Source organism: Phascolarctos cinereus, unplaced genomic scaffold (assembly GCF_003287225.1).
Source record: "Phascolarctos cinereus isolate Bilbo 61053 unplaced genomic scaffold, phaCin_HiC Scaffold_726;HRSCAF=1367, whole genome shotgun sequence".
Lineage (NCBI taxonomy): Eukaryota > Metazoa > Chordata > Mammalia > Diprotodontia > Phascolarctidae > Phascolarctos > Phascolarctos cinereus.
In genome coordinates, this window is record NW_027556098.1 from 152,382,172 (window position 1) to 152,398,449 (window position 16,278).

The window sequence follows — 16,278 nt, forward strand, 5'->3', positions numbered from 1 at the left end:
AAGTCTGGGTTCTTTTTCTCTTATAATATCATACTATAGCTGAGAAATGGACTCCAGTTGAAAATGTGTTTCTGCCTTGGGAGGAGCTATATTCAGGGACTGAATGAAAGGTGTAGTGCACTTGATGCTTTTTCACTCACTATACACTTACGAATCTAATAAAACTGTTTAAGATTAAAAAAAAATGTTCCAAGTACTGGGAACTTTGAATTTCTTTCTTTTTCTTTTCTATAAAAAAGAAAGAATAAGAAGCACTCTTTGATTTTTGGTATAACTTATTAGTAGATGTATATACTACTCTAGGGAGGTTGATCACAATCTACTGATGCTTTCTCATTCTGTGAATCTTGATCATGTGTTCCCATAGATTCTCCACAGGGAGTTCTTTAAACATGCTAGGAAGCTTCCTCAAGAATGCTGAGATTACTGGACATTGCTTAGGTATCAGTGAAACATGTAAATGGTCTATTCCTCATTCTCTCTACATGACCAACATATCTTCTCTCCTGGTCCTACATCTTTTTTATGTCTCTGACTTGCCTGTGGTGCACAGTTCTTCATTAGCAATATACTACAGATTATTCACACCAATTATGTGTCTTTTCCCTACATTTTGAGTGGCCTCTAACTTTAATTCTCCATTCCATGATTCACAGATAAGTAGCATCACCAGAAGGAGAAGGGAAGAGAACATTCATTTATTAAATATCTGCTATGTGCTAGGCACTGTGCTAAGAACTTTACACACATTATCTCCCCTGATCCTCACAGCAACCCTGTGAAATAGATTCTATTGCCATCTCCAGTTGAAGAAACTGAGGCAGACAGATGTTAAGTGACTTTCCCAGGGTAATTAGGCCCAGTGTTCTTTCCACTGTGCCACCTACCTGCCAGAAGAATATGTATTAAAATGATTGGCCTTTGTTTCAGGGAAAATTTGGGGGTCATTAAAAACACTGAACAATTTGAAAATTTCCAGTCTATTCTCAACCAACAAATTCTTCTTCTTCTTCTTCTTCTTCTTCTTCTTCTTCTTCTTCTTCTTCTTCTTCTTCTTCTTCTTCTTCTTCTTCTTCTTCTTCTTCTTCTTCTTCTTCTTCTTCTTCTTCTTCTCCTTCTCCTGCTTCTTCTGCTTCAACACTTACCTAGTATAATTCAAACAAGTCTACTGATTTCTATCTTTTGTGAGACCAAGTTCTTTTCTTTCTTTTTTAATATTAAGCATAGTCTCTAGCAAACCCCTGACACATAGATTCCCAGAAAGTTACCCCAAATTTGAGGTAGTTTCTGGGGCAGTATCCACTGAAAATCGAAACCAAAAAATTTCCTCACAAATGTTTATTTTTACTAAGCCAACCAGAGAACATATTAGTTCAAAAGAAATTTAATTGCACAGCACAACAAAATAAGTGTTAAGAAAGTTTTTTTTTTCTCATGGACAGTGGGTACAGTACATTCTCCAACAAGTTATCACACCACCAGTGGGGGAGAGGAAACAAGAGAACACATATGGCCAGAGAACACTCATGAAGGGGTATGCGTGGGCAACGTGTTCTTCCCCAGCAGGACTCCAATGAAGCAGACATCCTTCTGTCTTTTGGTGATATTATCAGACCAACTGCTTTCTCCACAAAATGGGGGTCCTTGGCTTCTCTGTTATTTCTGCTCCAATACAACTGTTATGACCCTCTTCTTCATGGAGGATGGAGACATAGTCTGTTAGTTGCAGTCCTGGGGCTCTCTACTTAGCCAGTTGAAAGTAGACTCTATTTAGTCTCACTCAGCCAATAAGCTAGTGTTAAGAACTCCATGGTTTAAGAAGGAAGGAAAGGGTCTTGAGTAGAAAAAGTTTAAGCAACCTTGAGCTAGATAAGCCTTCTTTTAAGTTCATTCTTTCAATTCCCTTTCTCCAGCTGCAGTACAGAAAAGGCTCTCATTCTAAATCCTTATCTGGGTCATGATCCAAAATTCCTTTTAACTATGGTGTCTCTGAGTCAGGAGTTGAGGTCCCTTTCAAATCATACCAGAGATGCCACTTAGCAAAAAAGGAACTGGGTGGAGCCAGAATGAGGAGGTTCTTTCCTAGCCCTGGTGATAGACAGTAATTACAATGCAAATTGACTTCCGAGCAAGGTGAAAAAGGGCAGGGTGGAATTGTAGAGCTGGTGCCCTTTGCCCTCTTTCCAACCAGGAACAAAATTGGTGTATTTCCTATACCAGTGCTTTTAACAAGGCTCCCGTTTTGAAAAACTGCTCACCAGTTTGAGAAATGGAGGATGTTCATGGAAAACATATTGAACTTGGATCAAAAGATTCAGAACACCTGGGTTTGGATCCTAGCTCTGCCAACTTATTGTCTAGGTGACCTTGGGCCAACCCCTTTTCTTCTCTGGGGCTCAGATTCCTGATCTGTAAAACAAGAGAATTGGAATAGATTAGCTCAAAAAGTCATTTCAATTCTAACATTCTGTGAGTTGCATTAAGAAACAAATCCTGTGTTTTGCACCTTGTCTATTTCCTTCCTGGACCTCTCTACCCAACTCAGGGCACACATTTGAAAAATGTGAAAGTCGTTAGTGTCACTTTAAAAACTTGAAGTCAGTTCTAGTTTAGCATGGCTAGGGGAAGGGGAAACTGCCTTTGTGGATTGTGGTTGCAGTTTTTCTGACACATCTTCTATTTTTATCCTCTTGCAAACTGACAGCCTGTGACAGTTGTTCTTCCATTTCTAGAACAAGTTGCCAAATCATGGGGGAAGCTAATGATGCTAATATAATAAATACTGGTTTTCTTTTTTAAGCTTAGAGGAAATAATTTTATTCCCTCCCTAAAGTGGAACTTCTAGTTAGGGAAGTTTAGTCCTTACATGGCATCCAAATCTAGTATCTTATCAATGCTTTTTTTTTAAAAGAATTTTAAAATTAAATTTGTGCCATTTAGTTTATATCACAAAAGGTGAAACCTTATTCAATAGACATGTAATACTTGTGAAAAAAAAAAAAGACCAAATCCTGCCACCTAGATAAAATCAGGGCCCAGGCTGTTTGCATTTATATCAGCTTGTAAACTAGTAAAACTAAAAGTATAATTTCTCTTACACAGAAGAATTTGCATGTAAAACAGTTATTACCAATAGAATATAATATGCTCTGATAGCAAAGACATACGCTGGAAAGTTTTGCTGGATTTACAGCAAATGATTGATGAACTATTTTTTTTCTCCTTAGCTGTTCCATACTATCAGTCCATAGACTCATACTAGCACAAAGACAAACTAAGCCTTTGGACCTTTTCCACACAATGCATTAAAATAAGTATTTAATGATTCAATCTACCCTGAACTGGAAAAGGCACTTCTTCTGACAAGAAGCAGTCAGTATGTAATTACAGTAGCTTTTTTATTATTTCTGTATCTATTCCATCCATACTGCTTATGAGCTTGAGCTACTCCTATCAGAAAATTTATATTACAAGCTAAAAATTATTTAATCCATTAATTATAATGGCCTCATTACAGAGCCTAATCTTCACCATAGCATGAAGAAAGAACACTGATTTTTGGTTAAGCATAGGTATGTCTTACTTGATATAATAGATGTGTTCTAGAGAAACTGTGTATGATTTATGTAGAATTCATATAAATCAAAACACATTTCTAATTCACCAAGAGCAACCTAGGAAGATTACCTAATAATTTTTTAAAGTTGAGTAATTTTAAAATATAAAACACTCATCCCTTAGATAAGTATATATTTTTTAAGTTTAGATTTCCTCATGTTGATTTTTTTTCAAAGCAGGCCATCCTTATACAGAACTCTAAATCTCTTGTTGCTGTTGTCTGCATTTAAATAGCCAGCTTTTTTGATACATCTTTAGTATTATGGAATGATAGAACTAGAGGGAATTTTAAGGTCATCTACTCAAAGGTCCTCATTTTAATCTTTACTTCTTTCATTAGTTTAATAATTTTCCATACAAATTTTCTTAAGCCCTTTATTTAAATTCTATGTACATTTTGAGAAGGATGAGAAGAGAGTAAATCATTAGAATGATTAAACAACTTAAAATAGGGTTTATGTGAGCAGGATGCTTTCAGAAAAACCTGGAAAGACTTACATGTACTGATACAAAGTCAAGTGAGCAGAACCAGGAGAACTTCATACATAATAATAGCAACATTGACCATGATCAACTGTCAATGACGTAGCTATCCTCAGCAATATTATGATCTAAGAAATTCTGAAGAACTTAGGAAGAAAAATGCTATCCACCTTCAGAGAAAGAACTGATGGAGTCTGAATGCAGATTGAAGTATACTTTTAAAAACTTTCTTTGTTTTTCTTCTTTGTTTTTGGTTTGTTTTCTTTCACAACGTAGTTAATATGGAAATATATTTTGCATAACTGCACATATGTAATCTATATCAAATTGTTTGCCTTCTCAAAGAGGAGAGAGGGGAGGATAGGAAGGAGAGAATTTAGAACTCAAAAATTAAAAAAAATGTTAAAGATTGTTTTAACATGTAATTGGAAAAAAGTAAAATATAAAAATTTTCATGTTAAAAAAAAGAAAATGGGGTCTATGAAGAAAAGTTAAGAAGCATTGAACTTGTGTGTAACAGAGGACTGGCCATGGAGCCCAGTCCCTATGAGCATAAGCAAGTGCTGCTGGTCCAATTACCTCCTAGAGTAGCCCGGACAACCTGCTTCTGGGGCAGTCATGCCTATGTGTAATGGAGAGATTTGGGCCATCCTCAGGTGTTTTGTAACTAAATCTGGTTTGCCGACCTTTGGTAAATAAGAACTTCTCTGGTTCTACTTGTGTAGTCAGAACAGAGATTACATTCAAAATGCAACAAAGCCTCAGCAGCTCCTCTTTTGTGACATCTTCCTGGCTCACAGGATCTGGTGAGAGAAAAGAGAGACAACGTTATGAGAAGAGAGGCCTTTGACCCTCCCCATCTGAGGTCAACATGGGGCCCGTGAACACAGGCCTTGAGTTCTTTTGGTTTTCAGGGGTTTTTTGCTTTTGTTTGTTTGTTTTGTCTTGACATGTTTTCTTTAGCTCTAACTAAAGAAGGAAGAGATGACTATGATTTTATGAACTTTGGAAGGTCTTAAGGGAAGCCATGAGCAGATCCAGGGATGGAATCTATGCCAGGAATTTGCAGTATGTCTGGCTCCTGTGCCCTGAAGAATAAGGAGCAACTTTCTGGACCCAGCCCAAAAGTAGTTGAGACAAAGACTTACCTAACATGTTGAATTTGGATGTGAACTTAGTGGGACCAATGTAGAAACTAAACTAAGTCTGAATCCACTTTCTATAAAGAATGAGAACTGGGTCCCCAAATGTGTGTGTATGTGCATTTGTGTGTGTGAAGGAACACTGTACTTCTGTTCTTGCTGTATCTTTGAAGTCAATGATCCTTTGTAAAAGCTAATTGGTGTTAATTGGCTAAATGGCACTGGAGTGGTAATCACTGGCACCTAACAGGGTAGAAAGGTAGGGTGGGGACACAAACCCAGAATGGGGACTCAAGATGATAGAAGTAGAGAAGAAAAAAGCCAACCTCTCTGAAGTATCCCTAGAATTCTCAAGGGTAGATGTAGCCAGTCTTCCTCTGAAAGAGAGGGACAGAAAATACTTTCTAAGATGCGAATGTAAAAGGTAAGTGTGGAGGACACCTCCAACTAGATGTTCTATTGACACCTCAACTTGAATGCAAAATAGAGTTCATCTTTCCCCCTAAACCTGCCCCTCTAAATTTCCCTGTTTCTCTTGAGAGTACCACCATCCATCCTCCCAGGCTTCAAAGTTCAAAACCTAAGAGTCATCTTAACTCTTCTCTCTTCCTCATCTCCCATATTCCTTTCCAGAGTTGCAGGTAAACAATTAATAATTGCAATTTAGGGGAAAGCTTGCTATTCCTATCAATATTTAAGCAAAGGGTGAGACTTCTAACAAAATATTTGTCTTAACTCTACTTCCTATTTGCACTGTTTTAAATAACTATGATCATTATCAATGAATCAAATGATTATCAATGAATGAATGAGGAAGCATTTAAGTGCATATATGTGCCAGGCACTCTGCTAAGTGCTGGGGATAACAAATTCTAAAAGTGAAACTGTATCTACCTTGACAAAGCAACATAGATAAGGGAATGACATCCGAGGATGGGAGCTTTGATCTGGGAAGCCACAAGGATGGTAAGCTGATCCATAATTCTGTCAATTTATACGCCTTTCCCAAAGGAATGATAATTTTTATTTGATTACTGTGGAGAATGTAGGGATGGGGGTGGCAGGGGCGAGGAGATCTGAGAGGATGGCTAGATGGAACAGGATGTAAAGAATAGGTAAATCTGTACTTTCTCAGTCACTAATCCAGATGGCCCAGCCCCAGGGTGGGAGTTCCAAAGCCAAATAGATTAGTTTTTCTAGGAAAGGGAAATTGATTTTGGAAGTCTCATGCTCAGGTACTGGTACAGGGAGGAAGAGGCAGGGTAGCATCAGCAGCTGCAAAAATAGTAAGATGAGGGGTGGGTGGGGAGAAGAGAAGACAACTTAAATGTCTATGTGCTCTTCCCAATACGTTCAGGTTTCATACCCAACTTCAGAATTGCCATTCTTAGAAACATTCACTTTATATTTTTTAGTATTTTCTGATAGTCACAATGGTTTTTTTTATATTCAGGAGTTTGGGGTTGAATTTAATTTAGTACCTATAAGAGACTCATGTTTGAGAAATTACATAGTCATCTTTCTGTTATTAATGTTTGAGAATAGTGCCATACTTAGTGATAGTCTTGTATATTACCTGTATTTTGGTAAGATCTTGTATATCACTAAAAATTGATTCATGCTTACATAATTCCATATACTTCCGCTGTTCCATTCTTAGTGTCAGATTCAAATACTCATAAGTTGTCCAGATAGTCAAAAGATTTTAAAAGCAGTTTGTTAACTAGTTAAAAGAGACTGCTTAAATGTTAGCAATACTTCAAATAGTTCATTTTCTAAAAATTAATTATGTAGTCAGTATTGGGAGTACTTGAATAACAATATCCACCAATAAGAAGAGTCATGCAAATGACTTTTTGAACCAAGGGTTACATAAATTAAAATGTAACATAAGCCTTGCTCTCAAGGAATTTACAAGGCTTACAACTTTTCTGACCAGTGGTCAGTCCATTACAAGAGATCCGAACTCACATGAATTGAGTGAAGTTTTTGGGGGAGTTCTCCAAAATTTTTCTTATGTCTCATGCCTCCTGAGTCATGGTCTTATCCAGAAACACCAAAATTCTGCACAGAAAAGGAAATGGACCTCCACCTCCCTTGGTAGTACTCAAGTTAATAAAACACTGAACCTGAGAGAGAAAAAGTAAAGGATTTACACTAAGCCTCACAATGAATCAAGTTACTTCTCTCTCCTCTCTGGTCAGAGTTTCTGCCTTCCACAGACTTCTACAGTACTCTATAACAACACAGTTATCCCTTCCACATCAAAACTTTCCTCATTGAGGTTTCAATACATTGAGGGTTGGCATAAGAAATTAAATGGGAATTTTGGGGGAGTTTTGCCGAAGCTGCAGATGACATGTGAAGGTCAGCAAACAACATAGACAAAGTTTAGAAATTCAGAAATGCATAAAATACATGTATAGTATTATTAACCCAAATTTTACAATAAGATATTATGAACAGCCCAAAAAGAAAAAGTTTAGACTTTTTCTCTGGTACGAAGTGAGGGCAGAACAATTTTACATGGATTTTCCAGATCTTAGGGACACCATGCCCCTAACCCTCTCAGTGTGGAAGGGATGACTGTACTGCCCTGCTTCCCGCTCACTCCAACCCTGCCCCCTTCCAATGACCACAAAGGGAAAGAGCTCTAGTTTGCTAGGCAATACTTCCTTGTGGTAAACCCCACCTTCCTCAGGGGCCTCCTATATAATTCTCCAGACTTACTATACTGCCTTGGGGTTGAGGCCCCTCAAATGAGGGAAGAACTTAGGATCACTAAAAAACTGACCCTCTCTTTCATATATTTACAATCTATGTAACCAAGGACAGGTAAGATCCAATCATTGCTCCAAGTGTCTGTTCTAAAGTTCCAGCTGGAATAGAGCTTGAACAAAGCCTTTGGTTAGGTTAGTTTAGACACCAGTGGGTGCCAAACTCAAATAGAAAATGAGACCACTAAACTGTTCATAAGGATCCTAATGGACCACATATTGACTTAGTTTTAAAATGTAATATTGTCTCTGTTTTATTACATTTTTATTTATGTTGTTAAATATTTCCCAATAACATTTTAATCTGGTTCAGGTAGCACTCCAGAATGTTGCAGGCCACATGTTTGACACCTCAGATCTAGAACAATGGTTCTCAAAGTTTGGTCCACAGACTCCTGGGTGTCCCTGAGAACCTTTTAGGAGATGCACAGGGGCAAATAACTAAGACATTATTTGCCTATTAAAATACTCCTCACTTTTCCAACTAAATATCTGTATAGGGCCAGATTTTTTTCATATACTTCAACCAAAACAACATAGCACAACAGAATACGGCAACAGATAGAGAATCCAGCTGTCTTCTATTAAGCCAGTAATTAAAAAGATTTGCAAAAATATGTAAAATAGTGCCACTTTTCTTACTAAATTTTTTTTTTGTTTTGGAAAATATAGTTGGAGTCCTCAATAATTGTTAACAGTGTAAAGAGGTCCTTAATAATTTTTAAATGTGTAAAGAGGTTCTGGGACCAAAACGTTTGAGAATCAAAGGTCTAGAAACACCTCTTCTTGGTTGAGGAACTCTACAGCTTGGTCTGGTAGGTCCTACCTTGTTCTACCACAGCTGCTCTGTTACTACCAGCACAATTTCCTAAAGTCCCTGGGTTACCTCAGAAACTCCTTACCACTTTGACACTGCCTCCTTCCATTGCCCAAGAGCCATGTGGAGGGAATACATGGTTGCTCAGTTAACTTTCCAGGGAACCAAGGCAAATTCTTTCTCTTCTCTATTTGACCTCTCTAACCTCTGTAGTACATATGCAGCCCCCTTTTAAAGACCAGTATGAGAGTGTTGCTCAAATATAACTAGATGTGAATTTCAATATCAAAGCACTGTCAACAGGCCAACAAATATACAATACACATCGGAGTATACAACTTTTCAAGATTTCAGCTTGTCCAGAAATTCCATATCTGTTCAAGAGACAATAAAATGGAGTAAGGGCTTAACTAATTCTTTTTGGGAAATTCTGAACATACCTAATATATTATAGTAGTGGAACACTCCCAGAAAGGCCCAGACCTTTGCTTCTTACTAATTACAACCACAATAATGGTGAAAATGATAAATATATGGTGCTTTAAGGTTTGCAAAGCCTTTTTCACATAAGAGGATAATAATTTTCATAAATTAGGGCTAATAACAGTAACTACCTCACAGAGTTATTTGGGAGGATCAAATAAAATTATACAGGGTGTCCCTAAGGTCTTGTCCTCATTTTATAGCTAAGGAAACTGAGGATTTGAGGTTAAGTATGTTGGCCAGGATCATATAGATAAGAGTTAGGAGCAGGCTTTGAATTCTGTTTTCCTGATTCCAAATCCTAAGCTCTAAATTTTATATTGAAATGTAGAGTTCTGCCTTTCTTTCTCCTAATATATACCTATTAGGATATTATTTATGCACCCTAAGTGAATATAAATTAGGAAGACAGCATATAGGCCTATATATATATATAGCTAAAAATGTTTATGTTGTTGAAGCATTGTATGGTAGTGGTAAGAATTTTTGGTGGTGGTGGTGGTGGCGGCCGTTCAGTCACTTCAATTGTATCTGACTCTTTGTGACCACCCTTGGGGTTTTCTTAGCAATGGTTTGCCATTCCTTCTTCAACTCATTTTACAGATGAGAAAACTGAGGCAAACAAGGTTAAGTGACTTGCCCAAGGTCACACCACTAGTATGTGTCTGAGGCAGAATTTGAACTCAGGTCTCCTAACTCTAGATCCAGTGCTTTATCCATTGTACCACCTACCTGATCTATGGTAAGAATACTCACTGCTTTTGGAATCAAAAGATCCCAACTTGAATGCCACATCTGTCGACCTGTGTGTCCTTGGGCAAGTTGCATAACCATTTGCAGCCTCAGTTTTCTCATCTTTATCAGAAACTTAGACCAAATGATTTTTTTAAGGTCTCTTTCAGCTCCAAATTCTGTGTCTAGGACCCTTATGTCTGTGTCTGACCTTCTTAATGGGTACTAGATTTAAATCTGGAATGACCCCCTCAGTAGTCATATAACTAACCTTCTGGTCCACTTGCTACACAGACCAGAAATATCCATCACACTTCTCTTGTTTAACCAGATTCCAAGTTTTGACTACGGTCTACCTAGTTTTATTGTCACCTGAGGCTAAGACAGAGCTGTTGACAACCCCTACACAAATTATCAGGCAAAGAGCAAAAAAGCTCCATGTTGCAACTACATAGGAAGTTGTGGAGATACTGTGTGGCACAGGCCCACTGATGTCCTAGGGGGATGTAAAATTGCCTCATCTATACATTACTTCAAAGAACACATTAGAGGTACTTGCAACCATTTTAATTTTTAAAAAATAGTGGGCCTTATTTAGTAATTCATTTAGGGCTTTGTCTATGTTCCGTGTACCTCCCCCGTCAGTAGAAAAGCCACGGGGAATAGAACAGAGGGAATAGAAAATTATGCCTACGCTCACTGTGCCCAAAATAGTTCTGACTAGATTTACCAGTGAACATGAAAGATCTAATCATTTGTTCAGGGTAAGTCTCAAATGGAAGCTAACACATTTCAGCCAGTTTTTGTTTGCTGACCTTGGCCAGTCTATGAGGGACCCACTCTCTTGCCAGACAGTTTTGGTCTTTCTCACCAAGCAGGAACTGTCATGGTTTATTTTATGGTGAGATCCAGAGGAGTTGTAAAATACCTAAATTGACTAGGCAGAGCTTGTACTATTTGAGAGAGATGTCAAAAAACAGTCTTCACTTTATGTAATGGCTAAAGGTTTATGATGAGTGTCAGGACGTGCTACTCCACATATAGTATGTATAGTTAATACTTGGTACTCATATACAGTTTTGATGCAAATACTATCTTTACTTTACTGAAGCAAATCTCAATTAGAAGTAATAGGCAAAATTGACCTTGGCCTTAGGCAGAGTAATCAATCATCTGCATTCACACAAGTAATGGGAATTGAGAGATGCATAGGAGGTTCCTACATATAAAAATAGATCCCTACTAAGGGCCAGCCATAGACAAAATAATGTCATAGGCAAAGTTTATGTATTATCATCTTTAAGTATTATTGACTGCATCTATTATTTTATGTCTCAAGCATCCTCTTTCTTTTTTTGTTCTCTTACTCTCCTGCCCAATATACTTTTTACTCTTTTCTTCTATTACAATTTATCCAGTAAATAATTGCTATGGCTTAATATGTTCTTTGTCCCGGCAATGTTTATATTTTAATAGAGGACAAAGGACTGACTCTTTGCTCATGGAACTCCAGTCATGAATTAGTGTGAATTAGGGAAAAGACAAACCATATAGAAATATGGAGTATGGAGTACCACTATACCAGGCAGGCATAGTACCAACTCCATAAATACCAGTATGGTAGTCTGTAACATTTATCCTGGAGTCCTGCATACCTTGCATGCTGTTTACATCTTAAGTTTTGATCTTCCCCTAACACTCTATTTCCTAGGAATTTCTTTCTCTGAGGTCCTGTAGTCTAATCAAACAACGAGCATTTTAAGTTTACCACACGGCAGTCTCAGTGTTAAGTGTCCAGATACAAAAACAATCATGAGATAGGTCCTGCCCTCAAGGAACTTATACAAGGTAGAGGTAAGGGAGATAAGAAAAGATTAGTCCCAGTTTCTTCTGGCCTCTGCTTCCCCTCCTCCCCATACCTTGTATAAGAGCTCCCAGGAGATAAATCATAAAAGTACTAGTAACACTTTTCCCTCCTTTGGGGTACAAATACCTCTTCCCAGAGTGAAGCTGCTCCCCAGAATGGCTCTGCTCAACGTTGAGACAATTTCCTGCTTATTGTCACACAGCTTTGTCTGGTGAAGCTGAAAGCACCTTGCAGAGTAGAGGGAGCTAAGGCTATGGTCATCTGTGCTGCCATTTCAGGGCTAGAGAAAATGAACCACTGGTTTCCACTTGATTCTTTGTGTCCTTTAGTAAACAACTCTAGCTTTTTAGATCTCTCTATGGTCATTTCCAGCACCTTGTAATTTGAACCCAAGCACTGATCATCAGCTGTTCTGTCAGAGCAGCTATTTTCTGACTAAAGGTTGACTCTCTAATAACACAAGGTCAGGACCAACAAGGTCTGTTACCTCACCTAAAACTGACTCTGTTTAATGGTGCAATGATGTATTAATAGAGGCCTGCCTTTGCCTGAGGAAGAATAGAGCCATAGACTACTGGAGCTAGAAGAGACCTTAGAAATTGTCTAGTTTAACCTCCTTCAACTTACAGGTAAGGAAGATGAAGACCTAGAACCTTAGCTTCCCAGATTGAACACATGCATATGTATATACACAACATATATGTATATATACATATGTGCTGTATCTATTTATATAGGGATATGAATCCACTATTGTGGGAAGTTCCCTTTCTGACTCTCTTGTGATTATTAGAATTTTCCCTTTGTCTTCACGCTACACTTCCTATCTCCGCAATCTATGATCTTAGAGGACTGCCTAGAACACCGAGAGAGTATGATCTGCCAAGGGTCACACAGGCAGCCAGTATGCATCAGAGCCAGAACCTGAAGATCTTTCAGGCTCCAAGGCTAACTTTCTGTACATGCTGTTTCTCATTTAGACACTAAGGATACAATGATAAAAATGAAAATAGGCCTGCATATGTAGCATTGAATGGAGAAAATAAGAGGCAGAAGAAAAACAAATTAAAAAAAAAACTTTTCACAATTTTGCCCTGAAGACCCCCTTCCTATAAGAACTAAGGTGGAATGCAAAAGAAATTGGCAGTAGGATAAAGCTGGTTTGAATAAACTTTGCTCTGCCTGTCCTTTTCCTTTTATTGAGGTCATTTGGTCCTACAAAGAAACTCTGAGATCAAGCTGTAGACAGCCATTTATGTGCTCTTACTTAAGAGAGAGGAAGTATAGTATATTTATAGTCTATAAGGGGTAGGGAGGAAGAGGGAGAACAACATATAGGTAAGATACAAAACATATGTAAAATAAATTCAAAGAAATGTGGGGGGAGCATTAACAATGGGAGTCAGAATTGGTTTCATATATGAACTGTGGCATTTGAACTAAACTTTAGGATGTCTTTTTTTTTAATTCAACTTTATTTTTTCGATAAACAAAAATCTATTTTTACTTCCTCACCCACCATCATAAAGAAAGAAAGAAAAACACTAACTTTCAATCAAATATAAACTGTTAAGCAAAACAAATTCTTTTATTGGCCATGTCCAAAAAATGTTTATGCCTCATTCAGTCAAATTGAATTCACCATCATCTCTTTGTCAGGTGATATATTTCATCATTAGCACTTTGGAATTATGGTTGCTCATTATATTGATCAGAGCTCTTAAAATTAATTGTTTTGATAGTTTTGTTATCATATGAATTATTTTCCTGGTTCTGCTCATTTCACTATGTATTACTTCATACAACTCTCCCCAGGTTACTCTGAAAATGTCCTCTCCAACATTTTTATGGCACAATAATATTCCATTATATCATACCCTATAATTTGTTCAGCCATTCCCTAATTGATGGGCATCCTCTTGGTTTCCTGTTCTTTGCTATTATAAAAAGAGCTACTAAATAATTTTTGTACATGTGAGTCCTTTTCCTCTTTCTTTAATGTCTTTGGGATGTAGGTCTGGATCAAAGGGTATGCATACTTCAGTCACTTTAAGGGCATAATTCCCAATCTAAGCCTTGGAATTCCAAAAGGTGAAGGTGCAGAGCGAATGCATTCCAGACATGGGATAAAATCAGTGCAAAATCACAGAAAGAGGAGAGGGGACCAACAGCTAGGTCAGTTTGATTGAAACACAGATGGAAGGAGAGTGATATGAAGTGTCTAGAAAAGTAAGATGGAGTCAGAATGTTAAAGGCTTCACATGTCAGAGGAATTTGTATTTTATCTAGAGGAAAGAAGTAGTTGCTGAAGCTCTATAAGCATTAGGGACATCAGGGATTGGATTTGTTCTATTTTGATCCAAGGGGAAGAATGAAGAGCAATCCACAGAGTTGCAAAAAAGTACACTTGAGTTTAACGTAAGGACAAACTTCTTTCCAATGAGAGTGGTTTAGGAGTGGAAGAGGTAATACGTTCCTTCTTGTAGTTATTTAAGTGGAGCCTGGATGGCCACGTGTTGGCTGTGTTTATACTGTTGTGTTTGGGTATGCTTTGGATTAGGTGGCCACTGAGGTCCCTTTCAACTCTAAAAGTCTGTCATTCTGTAATTTAGCAGTTGTGAGGATGATATAGTGAAGAAAGAGAGAGACTAGAGATAGGAAGACCAATTATGAGGCTTTTTCAATGGCCCTGAAGAGAGTTGGTTATGGTCTGAATTAGGGTTGTGGCTGTATGAGCTGGAGAGAAAGGGACAGATGTGATTTATGCTATGGAAGTAGTTTGAAAAGACCTAGTAACTAATTGGGAGTTAAGGGAAAAAGAAAAGTAAAGGATGACTCTAAGTTTGGAAAGATAGATGACTGGAAAGATAATGATGCCCTTGACAAAAAACAAAACAAAACAAAACAGGGAAGTTAGGAAGAAGATAGAGATTTTAATTCGATAGAAGAATATCAGTTCTGGATCACAGAGGTCAAACAGTAATGGTAATGGTGGTGAGATCAAGGATATGGCCATCCCTGACTGAAGTGATGTGAAATTGCAAATCATGGATGGTGAGGAAGCTGATGAACTGAGATACCATAGATGTTTGAGGGAATGTTATGTATATTGAAATTCCCGAATATGAGGCAGGAGTTGGGGAGGAAAGACTGTGAACTTCTTGAGTGACTTGGGGCACATAATTACAATAAGGCGATTACAATAAGGATCTGGATGGGGGTGATCTAAATGAATGGAATAAACTTAAAGGGGAAGAAACAGCTGAGTACAGGAAAGGTCTGGAAATGGCCATGAGATGCAAGAAGTATGTTTACTCTTTTTCCTGGTCCACTGTGTCAGGGAGAGAGAAAGCAGATGCACTCAGTACTGGAGATGGCAGCTAGGGATGCATCTGGGAGAAGCCAAGTTTCAATAAGTACTAGAAGATGGAAGTAAAGTCAGAGGAAGAGGTATAGATTATTAATGATAGAACAAACTGTTCCTGAGGTAAAGTGGAAAGGGAAAACAAGCAGGAAAGGAACTTGGGAGGAGAAGAGCTTAAACGGAGAGCAGAGGAAGGGATTTTTTGCCTAGGCAGCCGGTGATTCTGAATCATAGCAGTTAGGAGAAATGGGACTTTGCTAGCCATAGGGAGGGGAAGTATCATTGGACTAGATCAATCCCTTCCTCTTCTGGTGACTGAGGATGGCAATGGTATCATTTTCCCCCTCTTTCAAACACTAAGATAATAAGTAGAGATGGCCACTTGGGGCAGTAAATATATGATAATTAGGTCCCCGGAATCCTGATGGAAGTCATATTCAGCATCATTTCCTTTGCCTTATTCCAAGATGGTGGAGGATGATGAACAGTCAGAAGCTATATTTGGCTCCTTGTTAGGCCTGGCATCTGAGGCCTTATTCCTAGACAGAGTCCTAGCAGTAAGAGGTTCTAGTTCTGCATGGGATCCTAGAAATAAGAAACCCAGTATCTGAGTGCTTAATGGTTATGGAGAGCTGTGACACTGTTGCTTTGCTTTTTATTTTCAATTAAAAAAAGAAAGATGATTTATTATAAAAGTGCTGTCTTTATTCCCAAAGAAAACAAACAGTCTAGTCCATGCGACATTACTAAGGGATTTGATTTGATTTCTGCAAGGTAAGCCTTGTATTTAAAGATGGAATATCCCACGTGAGGGAGCATTCAAATAGTGGGAAGAATCCTATAATAAAATGATAGAGATAATAATTCTGGATTTATTGGAAGAGATGGCATAGTACTAGTTGTGTAACATCTTTGAAAGTTTCAGCTATGACCAGGAATCTTGTATTCCCTGTATCTGTTCCTGTGATCTCTGTATTCAGCACTGTCAGGCTATC

The 16,278-nt window shown here is 37.9% G+C and overlaps 1 protein-coding gene across 20 annotated transcripts in view; it reads right to left on the reverse strand.

Moving 5' to 3' along the window:
- Positions 1–1,321: 1,321 nt before the first annotated feature.
- LOC110223780 (uncharacterized) overlaps positions 1,322–16,278 on the reverse strand; it is a 132,218-nt gene continuing 117,261 nt past the window's right edge. For 11 of the 20 annotated variants that reach the window (XR_013483007.1, XR_013483005.1, XR_013483009.1 and 8 more), the window contains 3 exons: positions 5,570–5,620; positions 4,681–4,904; positions 1,369–2,409 (listed from right to left, as the gene is read on the reverse strand). Coding sequence is in view for 9 of the 20 variants with exons in the window: in XM_078146819.1 (XP_078002945.1) it covers positions 4,684–4,904; positions 5,570–5,620 (272 nt within the window). In the remaining 11 variants the exon portion in view is untranslated. Of the gene's footprint in view, positions 2,410–4,680; positions 4,905–5,569; positions 5,621–7,214; positions 7,373–16,278 lie in introns of all 20 variants that reach the window. The other 9 variants (XR_013483011.1, XR_013483008.1, XR_013483010.1 and 6 more) reach the window with 4 other exon arrangements.